Here is a 14,068-nt window from a genome sequence, read left to right as displayed (position 1 = left end):
ATACGCCCATGGCCTGAGATGGAAGCATCTGGGGGCGACTCCTGCTTGGTCAATTCTGGACGGCAATAGCGACCACTAAAAGAAAGTTCCTTCCGATGAAGATGGCTACGGAGGCAACTATGGATTATTCTACTCAAACGGCAGGAGTGAGAGGCATTCTCAATGTCTACTAGATCCCCCTCCCAACTGGTTTTACTTCCCTTTCTCATCATTCACCTCCTTGCGCACCACACTACGAATTCTTCGCCTTTCTTTTTGGGACCTCATTTTGGCTCGTTGTCTTGGAACGCATACTACCTTTCTTTACTTGTGTTTGTTGGGACATCTCCAACATGCCGTCCCTACATTCGCTCACCCCAGACCGTCGAGCGCCGTGGACCTCGACAAGACGGACCCTGGCTCTTAGCCTTGCATGCCTTGCATTCCTTGCCATACTCATTTTGGGAATGGCTCAGTTTGTTATTGATGCATCGTCCGGACCGAAAGATCTGTTCCTTTTCAAGAGACAATTCCAACTTGGTAGCCTCTTAGGTGGAGGGGCCGAACATGTGAGTTAGAGGTTTGCGGTGCATAAGCAAGGAGTTTATTGACAAGACTACAGCAAGGAATTCCTATGATCTCCGCCGCAAGCAATGTCCAGAACCTGATCCCTACGGACCACATCTCTGTTGAGTCGAGTGCTGCACCACTACAACCAGCGCCCTCTGGACATGTCGCAGACAACCTGGAAGGCAATGTTGCAGGGCTCTCTGGAAGGCTGGAGACCTTGTCATCCACGAATGCACCAGCCACTGCCGGCTCAACTGGGCAACAAGAACCCCCGAACACGGCGTTCATGACCCTGCAATCTCTGAGCCTCGGGCCTAACCCCATTCTCGAATCTACTTTCCGCAGTGTCATCTATGCCACCACAGGCGGAAGCATTGGAGCAGAGGTTTTAAGCACTCCATTGACCTCGAATCCGACACCGATCCTTTCAAGTGATTTGGTTGGCGATGCGGAAGGACCTGCAGCCCCTGGCCAAGAGACTGGTCGCATTCCTTACTTATCTCAACTCGGTGATATTACCAGACAACCTTCCGGTGTCGATACTGCGTTTTCGAAGCAAACGGCGTCTCAAATCCTCCCAATGGCTGCGCCAACTCCTTTGAACGCGGCTGATATCCTGGATCCAATCACTCCTCTAGTTGCAGGCCGCCTTTGCGAAACGGTTGAGGGGTATCTTCCTCTAAACTCCCCTGCTCAGGCTAGAAGCTTGAGCATCGCGATTCATGATGGGAGTGACATCAGCAAACACATGCCCAATTCCATGGGTGACTCGGCCAACTCAGTTAATGGGCAACTTTGTGTCGTCAGACAGATTGTTGCCGGTGTGCTCCGAGAAGTGATTACGCCATGTTCAGTTGCGAGAGCCAATTCTGCATCACCTGACACTGATACTGCACCGAGCGCCGGTCAAGAGGGCTCAGCGACTGGCTCAAGTGGTAATATACCCGAGAATGCCCCTTACCCAGCTCCAATTTCCTCTGGTCAAATACAGGCCTCCGGATCACCCACTGTGAAGCTGCCAGACTCCGGAAATGTCCGTCAAGATGGATTGACATCCCCGCTAAAGTGGGATGCCTCCGGACAAAGCACAAGTGGTGGATCTTCGGGAGTTGACCCAAACTTGGGAGCGGCACGATTAGGCGGCCCTGGATCATTGAATGGTTGGAGTGATGCTGGTGAAGGTAGATGATTTCCTGCCTTCTCAGCCCCCTTTGTGCATGACTGACTGATGGATTAACGCAGAGACACCTACTCTGGGAACTCCCACCGCGTACAATCGGCTAGGCGACCAAACTCAAGTGTCGGGGATACTGGGGTGCCCAGCTGTCGATCCGATACCATGTCCCGCATGCCCGACTTGCATCTCTTGTTCCCAATCCGACAATGTCAACCAAGCAGGCAAGTCAGATCTAGGCCCTTGTCCCGAAAGGGGATTTCATTGCGCAGAATGCCTAGACGGCTGGTTCTGTCCTCCGAGAGAAACGCCAGCACAGCCAGTGCCCTGCGGGCTGGGATGGCCATGCTATCATTGTCAATCAGGATGGTTTTGCGAGCTGGTTTTTACGCCCGAGCCCACAATCACGCCCTCGGAACCGCGCCCCAATGGAGAGAACGTTGGAAGTCAAGGAGCCAACGATGGACCAATTTCTCACGGTGGTTCTGGCGTTGGAAGTGGCTCACCTCCAGCCAATTACCCAGTTCCCGGAACGAATTCCCCTCATCCCGGCAACCAGCCAGCTCCTGGGCAAGTCCCGGGCATGGATCCGATTCCAAACGGAGCGCCGATTCCAAATGACGGATCCAATTCCAGTCCAGGTTCATCCCCCAACCAAGGTCCAATCCCGGCAAATGGGCAGGCTCCTGGGGCGCCGGCGACTCCAACAAATAGCTTGATTCCTGGAACAGTACCGATTAACATGGGCGATCATGCTACCACCCCCCTGCCAATCCCTGGAGGCGCACCAATTCCTACCCAACTGCCTGTCCCACCTATCTTACCAAGTTATGGAACAGACCCTGCTCCCGGAAAAGAGGTGATTCCTGGAGACAACTCGGTTCCCAATAACAACCCTAGCCCAGTTGTCGCGCAACCCCCCAACGCCGAAAATGGCGGCATGCAAAACAACAGAGAACCAATTACTTCGGGCTGGAACAACTTGGGTTGTTTTCAGGATTCTATTTCACGAACCTTGCTTGGTGCGAAGCCGGCGGATTATCTCCGAGGGGCCATGTCGAACGATTTGTGCATCCAGCACTGCAGCTCAAGAGGGTATTCAATTGCCGGCACAGAAAATGGCCAAGAGTGTTGGTGTGGAACAACTATCCGGGAAGATGCCATCAGACTTCCTGAGAATTATTGCGGCACTCCTTGTCAAGGTGGATCTGGAACGGTCTGTGGCGGAAGTTGGGCTGTGATGGTGTTCAACCGTGATGATACAATCGCTCAACATCCATTTCCTCCCGAGTATGGGTTGGTACAAAGAGACTCTGAAGCCAAGTGGAAAGAGTCTAGGCTTGCTCTGAGACGGCCATTTCGAGAAAGGGCCTTGGCTAGACTTGGAGAAGCCACCCACAAGATCGGAATCCGAGAAATGAGACATAGCAAGCGGCGTGGTGCCTTTTTTGCTGGTGAACACCCAGCGTTTGATGTCGGCGATTCGACTGAGGACTGAAGAATAGATGAATGCGGCATGTTGGGGAACAATGATTACAAACGAATATGCGATAACTATGGGTTAATGATTTGTTATGACGGCAATGGATCTTAGAGCTTGAGAACCCCCTTTTTGGAACTTTTTTTGGAACCTCCTCTTAGCTAATTGGTACTTATCTGAGGAGGAGCATGCAGTTAAAAGTAGTGAGCAACCGAGTAATGAAGCTGATGAAATTGTATTCAATGCAGTTAATGTATCGATTTGTTTATTCTGGAACAAGGGGCAAAACCCCATCAGAGTCGCACCTCACACTATGTGAGTATAGTACACAGCTGATTTCGAAGGCAATGCTTAGGAGGAAGAAGCCGCAGCTTCAACTCCCGCCGCGCGACCGAAAACAACACATTCCAGCAAAGAAGACCCTCCCAACCGATTGTCACCGTGAATACCGCCAGTGATCTCGCCAGCAGCCAACAGTCCGGGGATGGGAACCAATTTTCCGTCGCGCTGACGCAATACGTGACCTTGCTCGTCAAAGGCGACACCACCCATGGTGAAATGGACAATGGGAGTCACACGGCCAATGTAGATATCTTCATCGCGGTTCTCCTCGCCGGCCTTCAGCGTCCATCGACCGTACGTGCTACGTCCGAATTCGTCTTTAGCACCCTCGGCCACGGCCTTGGCGTACTTGTCGACTGCGGCGATGACGGCGGGCTGGAGGTCGCGGACCTTGACCTTCTTGAGCAGGCCCTTCCACTCGTAGAAGCCGATGTGGTTGGCAGATGCCTCAGTTGCGCCCGGGTCGAGTAGCAGGGTCACATCCCACTGCTGGATAATGCCGTCACCGTCGGTGCTCTGCGGCAGCTTCATGACGGCAGCGCTGACGTGCTCGCGGGTCTCCATCTCGTTGACGAAGCGCTCACCAGCGGACGAGAGCAAGATGCCACCCTCGCCACGCAACATCTCGGCAGCGAGGAACTTGAGCATCGTGTTGGGACTGGCGGGGTCCACGAAGCCGGTGGGGTGGATCTGCACGCTGTCCATGTCGAGGAGTTCGGCGCCTACGGCCGTGAGGATGCTGTGCGACCCGGGTCGCTCTTCGTTGGTCGAGGGGATGCCCTTGAGATCGGGGCGGTACTTTGCGAGCAGGCCGGTGGCATCGCCTGCGAAACCACCACTTGCGAACATGACTGTTCCTTCAAGCTTCTGCGTCTGGCCGTCAAGGACGTACTCGACACCCTTGACGGCGTCACCCTCGCTCAACAAGGCCTTGACTTCGGCTAGGTTGGTGAGAGTGAACTTTTCGTTTTCCTTGAGTTTGCCGAGCAGGGCAAAGACGATGGCAGCGCCGGGGGTCATCTTGCCGCCGCCACGGTGGGTGCGAGCGATGCTGTGACCGCCTAGAGGAGCGACGACGCTCAGGTCCACGCCGATCTCATCGACAAGCCAGTTGACAGCTGCGGCGGACTCTGCTGTGAGTTTGGAGACGAGGGCCTTGCGGTCGACGGGCGGGCTGGCATCGCTGAAACGGGCGCCGGCGGAGCGCACCGTGTCGCTGTAGAAGAGGTTATCTTGGGCGATGCCCTGTGCGATTTGGAACCGCGTCCCCGCGCCGTTGATGCCGGACGACGCCTTGATACTGTTACCGCCGGGCTTCGGCGCGCGGTCCAGTAGATGGACGGAGGGAGCGCCACGGGCGAGAGCCTCGTACGAGGCGGAGAGGCCGGCGAGGCCGGAGCCGACGACGATGACGGGCCGGCGAGCTGCTTTGGATGTAGCCATGGTTTTGGAGAAGGCGAAGCTGACTGAAGGGCGAAAGAGGTTGCCGTAGAGCATAGCAGTTAGAGCCACTGCGATGCCGATGCAAGAGAGGAACAGGATCCGTGGTCTGCTCATTGTCCAGCGGAGGATCCGAGGCATTGAAATGAGGGGGATCGGAGATCGGAACGCGGAGAGCCGGGCGGTATCGGCCGTTCTTTATACCGTCGTCGCGGTCGTCATCAGCGCGCAGCCTGCAGATACTCAGCTCAGTTTGGCTTGGCCTCTCACGGTGTGCGTGGCCTGGTTATGGCGCAACCCGGCGGTGCAAGCAGGACGGAAGTCGAGAGAGGCCAGAAGCGTGGGCGGACTCGTGGGCGCGGTATCAGGCGATTCCTGTGGAAAGTGGGCAAGCCGGGACCGCATCGTACGATGGGACGATGACGCATTGAGCCGAAACTTCAGACAGACACAGTGTCCTTGGCTTGGGTGCACGCATGGAGGGCAGACAGGAAAAAAAATGACACAAACAGGATGGGAAAACATCATGGTATCAACTTACAAAAATAAGATGTTCCGGGATATGGATCGGGAGGTTAGAGACTCTCCGTGGACTGCCGGACCCCCCCCCCGGCCCCGTTGTGGAGGGGCGGGCGCCGGGAGGTGGGCCGATCCCGATATGACGCCAGATCCCGGCCCCACTTCGTCCCCCGGTACCTGCGGCTGGTACTCGGAGCCTCATCTCGAGCACACACCATGCCAGAAGCCTCATGTTCTCTCGATCTCCGACCAACGCCACGGAGATCGCGTTCTGGACCGAACGCGCGCAATAAACCCATGCTTCATCAATCCCACCCCTGTTTTGGCGTCTGGCCCAACGCCGACGCCAAGCAGCGAGGTGCCCACAGACGCTGCGATATCGGTCGTCGACTGATCAGTGGAGCAGGGCGACTCGACTGCATGGCGTTGTCCCCGGCAGATATAAACGAACCGGCGGGGGGGTATCGATCGGTAGGGGCCGCAGCAGCTTAATCGAGACCTTCGCGCACTCCGATGGAGGGTGGAGCCGTTCTCAGCTTTTCCCTGGCCTTGCTTCTATTTGGTCTTCCATCCTTCGCTTGCAGATAACCTGTTCGGCCGCGTCGCATTCAGTATCCGCAGCTGACGAGCGATATTACCGTGGCTCGGCGAAATACTTGGCCCTCGTACCACGCAACGGGAGATTCGGTCAATGAGAGCCATCAGTTATCAGCAGTCATCTCTTTTTTAAGTTTGCGCAGAAACGTAGGTACAATCCCAAGCCGATTAAAACACGCTATTCGCCGCCAATATACCAGCCGCGCCCGCAACGGCAGCGGTCTTAAGATTTATAGAGAGAGGGAGAAAAAAGCATCAAGCGATGCAGGCTGGTGAAGGAGAGAAGCATCCAGGCCCTAACCAAAAATTCCTCCACCAGTCCATAGTCGGGCAGTCCGATCTTATCTATTGTTGATTTCGAGTCATAAGCCGTGATAAGAGAAGGCGTTGCACGTCACGCGACAAAACAATGCCGTCACGCGATTTATGCCAGGTTACGCTCGGTCTTCTGCTTTCGCTGCTCGTGGCCCTTGTCAGACCAGGGAAAGTGGAAGACAGGGACCTGGAAGAAGGAGTTGCTATGAGATAACATGTTAGTGGGTGGGTTCCGTGTGGATTTTTTTTCTTTTCGGGCCGGCATTGCGGCGGGGGCTAAGGGGCTGACGAACCTGCTGTCCTGAATGCCAGCCAACGCATTGTACCAGGCCATGAAGGCCGCTAGGAAGCCAAACAGACCGGCTGCTTTCTGGAGCGCAAGTCTGGCACTCTCATTGCCTAGGTCGTGCGCGTAATTCTCGCAGGCGAGTAGGAGGAAGCAAATGTCGAGTGTGAAGAAGAGGAGGAAGAAGGCGACCGTGGATCTGAGGGTGCAGATGAGCAAGAGGGTAGTGAAGATAAACCAGCCGGTCAGGAAGAATCCCATCACGGAGCCAGTATCGCCTGCGTAGGGGCCATCCTCCCCGAGAACGTTCCAAGTCGGCGTGAGAAGAAGGCCGTAGGCGATCCAGAAGCCGCCATACGAGGACAGGGCAGTAGCACCAAAGGTGTTACCGACAGCCATTTCCCTGGGAAGCGCATTAGTCGGAGAGCCTCGTCGAGACAAAGCCTCGATACAACATACCACATGCCAGCAAGAAGCTGGACGACGCCGCCATAGCCAAAAGCCAAGGGCACGGCGATATTGGGAGCGGATACGCCACGGGCGTGCATGTTACAGCAGGAGAGGACAAAAGTGGTGAGGGCGAAGGCACTAAGACCCAGGGGTGCTGGGTTGCCGAACTTTCGGTGCTCATAGGGCTTCCACATGCCAGGATGGAGGGAACCGCCCGCAGCTGGAGCCCAATCTGGGTTCATCTGAGGGTAGTCATGGTGGTGGTGATGATGTTGGTGGACGTCGTTGCTGTGGCGGTCGAGAGTCTTGTCCGAGTCGCTGTGGGGGTCGTGTTGGATGCGGTCGGCCATTGTGAATGTGTTGCAGGAAATATTTGATATCAAGTGGTGGAAGAAAGTTGACGGCGGTTGACGGAATATGGGTTGTATATATATAGGTTGGCGTTGGGGAGGGCCGGATGGGGTGACAGCGGAGGAGCCCGACCAGGGGGGCACGGAACATATACGTAGTGGGGAGACAACCTCACAAGGGATGAAGACAACAAACTTGAGGAGGAAGAAACAAGATAGTGACGCGGAGAAGAAGTCTGGGGAAAGGGTGGGGAGGGAGATAGGGTTTTAAAGACAGTCCCAAGCTGCGGACGGACCCTTTCAGACAGAGATTTGGTGAGATTTGTCGTATGCAGTCTGGGGAGGGGAGCCCAGAGAGAGGGACCAGGCCGAGCAAGGGGAACGCGGTGGCCGTCGTTAGTGTCTCCAGGAGAAGAGGGAGTAGGAGGAGTGGAGGCTAGGTGACAGAGTGGAGAGGAGATGTCGAGTGGAGGAGACGAAGTGGGGAGAAGGGGAACGGAGGAGAGCGGAGGAGGTGGAGAAGGAGGAGGGAACAGGGATTGGGATATCTCGTTCTGGGGTCTTTTTGGGCAAGGCTGCGTCTGGATGAATGGATGCAAGGGTGTTTGTGAATGTTGGGATGGAGGTGTACGGCACGGAACGGCGGTTAGCAAGTTGAATTGGCCATGGCAGGGTCATGGACCGTGATAATCATGGAGTATTGCATGGAGATGGCACGAGATGAGGGGGAAGGACGGGTCAGACGGCTACCTCGACGACGCGGCCGCATGGAAGAGGGAGTGAGGATGGATGGGTGAAGCGGAATCGACGGGGGAGGGACAGCAGAGATTTCACAAGAAATGCAGAGACGGGAAGAGACGGGCATGAGAATCGTCAGAGACGGTCAATTCGGTGTCAACCACAAGTATTGGCCAAGATTCGGGGTAGCAGACGTCCATGGACGGGGAAGATTGGAGAGGCGAAAGGCCGAGCATCAAGAAGTCCGCGGGGAGCGGACAATGATGGGATAGGTACCACTAACACGACCAAGGCACCCACCATAGTGGCCGTATCCGTCTCAACCACAAATTCCGAGCGCCAAGTTGAGGTGGCTGCGTATGCTAGAGACGGTGCGTGCACTGCTCATGGCCATAGCCGTAGCTTGATGGCTGAGGGCGGATGGGCTTGTGGATCCCCGGATGGTGTTGTCACCGAGTGGCGGATTGGGCTTACCCCAGTATCCTCCTTCCGGGAGGGGCGTACATGGGCAACAAGAAGAGGGCGGAGGCAATGTAGGCTTCAGTTGGTGAGAGGCAAGACCGGCCAATGGTTCGGGATATGAGGTCGGTAAGTGGTTGGGGGTGTATCAAGCGGGGGAGAGAGGTGTGATGGACAAGAAGAGTAAGCCTGAGACGCGGAGAAGAGGAGATCAAGACGGGGTTGCTGATGAATGGGCAGTGTCTGGTAGGATGGGGTACCTCTGTGACCCGAGGACAGGCACCTGGACGCGGGGAGGGAGATGCGTGCAAGGCTCCGCATCCTGGTCATGATGCTGGGTTTGGTGAGTAAGAGGGCGAGAGGCGAGAGGCGAGAAAGTGAGGCGGAGGCAACAGGCCAAGCGACGAGGAGACCACACACGCGGATGCAGGCGAATGTATGCCTGTGCGTGGACGCCTGCCCAACAAAGCTGCCGGTTTCTGGAACTATGTAGAAATGGCAGATTTTGTCATGTTTTGCCCTGTGGAGGAGCAGGTCTCCGGAATCTGCTTCTGTCCGTGGTCGAGAAGCTGGACAAGATGTGCGGATTGGTGTGTCAACAGAGAATGGCGGCCAAGTTGACCACAATTAACTACGAGATTTTGTTCAGTCCTGCTTCCAAAGCCTTGTCGTGGCGGCAGGTACGGGATCAAAATTACATTGTAAGCCCGGACCAATCAGATGGAGAGAACCCAAGCTTTAACCATTCCCTCACGCTTGTCTCAGCCATCCCGTTGAGTCAAGCTGGCTCCATGCTGACCACTCGGTTCATTCGACTTGCATAAATGGTATGGAGAAATGGACACAAACAGCGTCAAGAACGATGAGGATAAGAGAAAAGGAGGAAGAGAGAGCTCGAGCTCAAGGAGGGGAATGGTCCATTACCCCAAAAATGGGAATGGCCGTCCAGGCCTGACCAGCAGGGGTTGGCGAAGAGGGGAACGCAGGTGGCTTAGAATTTGTGCAGGCGACAGATTTGGGGGCAGTGAGGGGGACATGGGAAGAGAACCAAATAAGAGGGAACCGAGGGAAGAGGGTACAAAGAGATGAAAGAGGAGGATGACGAGATACCAGGCATTACTTCGTACAGATCCTCGGTAATGTTCCCATGAGATATCCACATTTTTATTCTCCAGCGCCGGACCAAAGGCAACCGGTCTGCCCTGGGATCACTTTGTCCATCATGGAGCCCTCCATCGTTAAGTTCCCCTTTTGGGCCATCCTCTGTTGATGCGCGCGGAACAAAAAGACCGGCATTTGGGCAATTTTTGCATCTCTCATTGTCCGTGGGCTCAATCTCGCAGGCCACTCAAGGCTCAAGACCCAACTCACACAACTCGCAGGCGTCACTTACAGACGTAAGTCCCCACTACGGTGGGCTGGGTGGTTCTTCAGGTGGAGATGCAGAGTGGGGGGCCGAGGCGGAAGAGAGAAAATCGCAGCGCGCTGCAGCAACAAGAGCGTAGGACGGGGGCGTCACTTCAGCGCCTCACGCCGGATGTGACGCTGATTGACAGCGGCTTCAAATCTGATTGGACGGGCATACCGTTTCGGGATTTTTGCAGCGTAGGCAAGGATCACGTCGACGGAGATCGGCTAGGTACCGCAAGGAGAGGTGAGGAGGAAGCAGACTTGGTGTCGTCAGCGTCGAGACCTGTAGCGGTTCGTGGCAACAAATGCTCTCTCAAACCACCACAGGAACTGGATTTATCTGACGATCTGCGTGCTTTGTCCTGAACTAGATCGACATCATGACGATGATCAAATCGAAAGTATTGTGCTACTACGGAAGAGTTTGTTCGATTGTTAATCCCAAAAAGTGGGGGTTGTCAGTCTGCTGTTCGTGCGGTTGTTGGAGATTAGCCCGCAGGCGTCCTGGACCGCGCCGACATATCCGAGTTTCCTTTGCCATCGGCTCCGCTTTGTGTGTTGCCGCGTAAGGGATAGGACAGTCCCTGAGACTAGAAGAAGGGCATCCATTTGGTGGAAATAGCGATATTCCAGAAGGAATTGTTTCCAACCGTCACGCCATGGCTGCTTCGCCTCGGCCGACGTTGAATATGTGACGTCGGCTTCCCCAAAAACCCAGCGAAATTTGGAGAAGTGCTCGGTTGTCTTGGCAAACTCTCCTCTTCTCTCCTCACGAAATTTGGAGATGGCTCTCCCTTGTCCTTGTCCAGCCTCCCGCCGCGGGGTTCACACCACCTTCGCACTATTGAAAACTCTCCGGCGTGGTGAACAGGTAGACAGAGAGGGCGTAGAAAAAGAAGGATTGCGGTAATAATAGGTTGCAACCTCCTTGCAGCTCATGTGTGTCTCCCCATCAGCTCAGAAAACACGGCTTTAACGGGTGCCCACGAGAGATTGCCGTCGGGGCCGCAACGGCCTTGCACCAAAAAACCATGTGGCAAGCAAAGGGATTGCATGGGTGGCGCTGCGCTCACACACATGCATCCGCTCAGTGCGTGTTTCGCGCATGGTGGTCTGATCAGACAAGCAAGGGAATGCCTGGCTTTGAGTTTCCCATCGCCTCAAAACTCGTGTAAGCCGTTGTCAGGTTGCAGAAATGTTGCCCCTTGGCAGGAACACACAACTCGTAGACCTGAGAGATGAACAACGTGATCTGTCTGTGTCTTTCTCCCTCCCTTGCCAGAGGGCCTTCTGGACACCCCTGCGAGCTGGAGTCCTGGATATGGAGTCCTGGATACAAACCTGAAGTCAACAGACACAGACACAGCCTGAAAGTTATCCTCGGTAAACGGTCGGTCTCCGGCTCTTTGAACACACGGACATGGGACCTGGCGGCTGGGACCCTCTCGAACGGAGCCGCATGGCCAGGGGTTGTACGGTACGACGTCTTGGCGATGACGCTTGTAGGGCCGGTCTGTCGGTCTGTCCCTCTAATTTTTCACGCCTCAGTCTCGTTGGGCTCGTTGGGGGCAATCCTCCTTCTCCAAAACCCCGATGTCGGGAGTTTTGGGGGAGGCAATTAAGAGACGGTCACACGGTGGAATCATTACGTAGCGTAGCAGTGCCCAGCATCATCGGACCGGATTTCCAGTTGATGACGCCGAGAATGAGGCGTTCTGTCCAGCCAGGCTGGCGGGCCGCCATGGCGTTCGCCGCAGCTGCGGCTCTTTCCAGGTGACGGGAATGGGGACGAACTAGCGACCACGCCACTTGATGCAGGCGCCTCACTAAGGGGCTGCTGAACGTATTCCAGAAACAACAGGTGCAAGGAGCCTCCTTGGAGCCTGTTTCCCATTTTGCGCCCGGAGCCAGTGCAGGGAAGGCGCAGGATAGGTGCAGGACGCGTCCAGGGCAGGTACCAACCCGGGTTCAAATGCAGGCAGGTGCAGGAACACTGGGCGCCGCCACCCGCTATCGCTCCTGTCTGCCCTCTGCCTCTATCTCGGCTTGTTTCCTTTCTGCACATCTGCAACCAACAACGCACACCAACAACCTTGTCTCCAACCATGTCCCAACACGCACTCGCATCGCTCTATCCGTATTCCCGTCTCAATATTTTCTCTTAAGGTCGTTCCGCTTGGAATCCGGCGTTGGTCAGTCTCCATGGACACTCCTCGACGGAACACAAGGTTCATCAATCAACCCCTGCCGCAGCCCATTTTGCGCCTCGAACGGGATAATTATCCAAGTCAGCGCTAGCTTTGTTCTCACCACTCTCTCTCTTCCAGAGATCGTGCGAATCGACGCTGTCGGCAGCGCTAGGAGCCCACACGCGTGGTGACGGGCGACGGACCCAGAAAGCTCCACTATCGTATGAGTTCAGCTCCGCCGTCATTGTCTCAGCCAATTCCGCCAGCGGAATCGCCGTGTCACACTCCCCGAACGAAGTCCGTCACCGCATTGCCATTTCGATTGCGGCTGCTGCCATTATTAGCCCACGCGTTAGGGTGTGCCCCGGCACTGAAAACAGAGGAGCAAGTTCAAAGCGTCCATCTGAACTACTCACCATCGCCAGGAGTGTTCTCTTCTGACTGTGACAAAAGCCCTCTTTGACTTCGCTAGTAGTCACGTTGAAGCTGCACTCACTACGCACACCCGGGCACAAGCGCAGGGACATAAACATACGCCCCATGCCAGCCAAGACTTGAAGAGCCGCGAGGCAAAGTGCCAAGTGCCAAGGGTCAGGGGCCAGGGTTGCGATCTGCTAATACCACGCACATTGCCGTTAGCCTCCCACCCATGCAGCCACCGCCAGACACCGATGCGAGCTTTTGGAGATACCCGGACTTCAAATCCCGGAGGCCAAGCAGCCTGCAATGAGGAATCCTCCAAACCATCGATGGGTAGGCATCCAAACCACTCAGGTTTGGCCTGAGATTCAATGCCCTTGGCCATTCTTCAATCTTAGGACGCTCGAGTAGATTCTCTGTGAGGGTGCACTGAGACTAGGTCTAGTAAAATTCGGCTCCAAGCATCCGTGAATCCCGAGATATGAAGGGATCCAAAATACACGGTGTCTTCGTTTTCTCGCTCTCAAACCACTGCCCCGTCAATCTCTGGTGGATTAAAGGTCCGTTCCAAGTCGCTAGTAAAGACTTAGCTCGGGTTGTTTGCCGACCGCTCTTTGGCCGAGATTTCGTCAGTGGGTGGCGTGAGCATGTTATCCTCGGTCCATAAACATTCATCGTCACTGTTGCGTTTTCCCTGCGGTAGCCAGGGGGCTTAGGCAAGGAAGGACAATTTTCCTTATTGGACCATTCGGGCAACTTCCTTTGAACCGAGTGCTGGGTTATGTTTTATGAACGTGCGTGGGTTTGGGGTGAGACGGGACGGGATGTAATCTATCTCGTCGTGGATCATCGTGGGTCACATCTCACATCTCACATCAACTGACTCCATATATTCTCAACCTCGGTTATGGCAATGTCTGGCTGCAAACGGTTCAACCGAGCATTCTGTACAAGTGTCTTGATGGGTAGACGTGGTCGACGTTGAGTAGCGCTCTGCGTTCAACGCCTGCTGCAGGATGAACACTCCCCTATCCATTTTGACAAATCTCGACCACGGCTATCCATGGCTTGCATTAACATTGTCCGACCTTGCTCTTAAGCTTGATCTCTCAGCCTGTACCAAATGGTTGGGGTTGCGGATGGCTCGCAGGGAAGACCTCGTCGGAACAAACGGCAGTACGGGTGTGCATCCTTTGCAATGGCCCCCTTAAACGGCCTCGATCATCAACAAATCGAACTACTGGTTGCCAGCGACCAAGACCAACATGCAATCTGCGGTTCCGCACCGTAATCGACTGACTATTGCGTAGAATCATGGTGTCTGTAGAATCTCAGGCTCGGGATGTCGAC

The 14,068-nt window shown here is 55.2% G+C and overlaps 3 protein-coding genes across 3 annotated transcripts; 1 reads left to right on the top strand and 2 right to left on the bottom strand.

The window, feature by feature from the left end:
* Positions 1-332: 332 nt before the first annotated feature.
* BGZ61DRAFT_527913 (uncharacterized protein) lies at positions 333-1,738 on the top strand (the record flags this gene model as incomplete). The annotated part of the gene is made up of 2 exons (XM_046253178.1): positions 333-548; positions 602-1,738. The coding sequence occupies 2 exons, from the start codon at positions 333-335 to the stop codon at positions 1,736-1,738; spliced, it is 1,353 nt and encodes a 450-aa protein (XP_046109382.1).
* Positions 1,739-3,387: 1,649 nt separating this feature from the next.
* BGZ61DRAFT_126401 (FAD binding domain-containing protein) lies at positions 3,388-5,577 on the bottom strand. Its single transcript, XM_046237098.1, has 2 exons — positions 5,527-5,577; positions 3,388-5,218 (listed from the first exon to the last, which is right to left on the bottom strand). The coding sequence occupies exon 2, from the start codon at positions 5,124-5,126 to the stop codon at positions 3,555-3,557; it is 1,572 nt and encodes a 523-aa protein (XP_046109381.1). The 5' UTR covers positions 5,127-5,218; positions 5,527-5,577; the 3' UTR covers positions 3,388-3,554.
* A 683-nt stretch (positions 5,578-6,260) lies between these two features.
* BGZ61DRAFT_126422 (GPR1/FUN34/yaaH family-domain-containing protein) lies at positions 6,261-7,700 on the bottom strand. The gene is made up of 3 exons (XM_046237099.1): positions 7,162-7,700; positions 6,710-7,105; positions 6,261-6,619 (listed from the first exon to the last, which is right to left on the bottom strand). Exons 1-3 carry the CDS (start codon positions 7,500-7,502, stop codon positions 6,526-6,528), a joined length of 831 nt encoding a protein of 276 aa, XP_046109380.1. The 5' UTR covers positions 7,503-7,700; the 3' UTR covers positions 6,261-6,525.
* Between the last annotated feature and the right edge of the window lie 6,368 nt (positions 7,701-14,068).

This window comes from Ilyonectria robusta (assembly GCF_021365365.1).
Source record: "Ilyonectria robusta strain PMI_751 chromosome Unknown BGZ61scaffold_3, whole genome shotgun sequence".
Lineage (NCBI taxonomy): Eukaryota > Fungi > Ascomycota > Sordariomycetes > Hypocreales > Nectriaceae > Ilyonectria > Ilyonectria robusta.
This window is presented reverse-complemented; position numbering and strand designations above follow the sequence as displayed.

Coding starts and splice junctions, on each gene's coding strand:
- BGZ61DRAFT_126401 (XM_046237098.1), bottom strand. CDS start 5,126: ATGCCTCGGATCCTCCGCTGGACAATGAGCAGACCACGGATCCTGTTC.
- BGZ61DRAFT_126422 (XM_046237099.1), bottom strand. CDS start 7,502: ATGGCCGACCGCATCCAACACGACCCCCACAGCGACTCGGACAAGACT. Junction 7,106..7,161: donor CAGCTTCTTGCTGGCATGTG/GTATGTTGTATC, acceptor TGCGCTTCCCAG/GGAAATGGCTGTCGGTAACA. Junction 6,620..6,709: donor GCTGGCATTCAGGACAGCAG/GTTCGTCAGCCC, acceptor GTTATCTCATAG/CAACTCCTTCTTCCAGGTCC.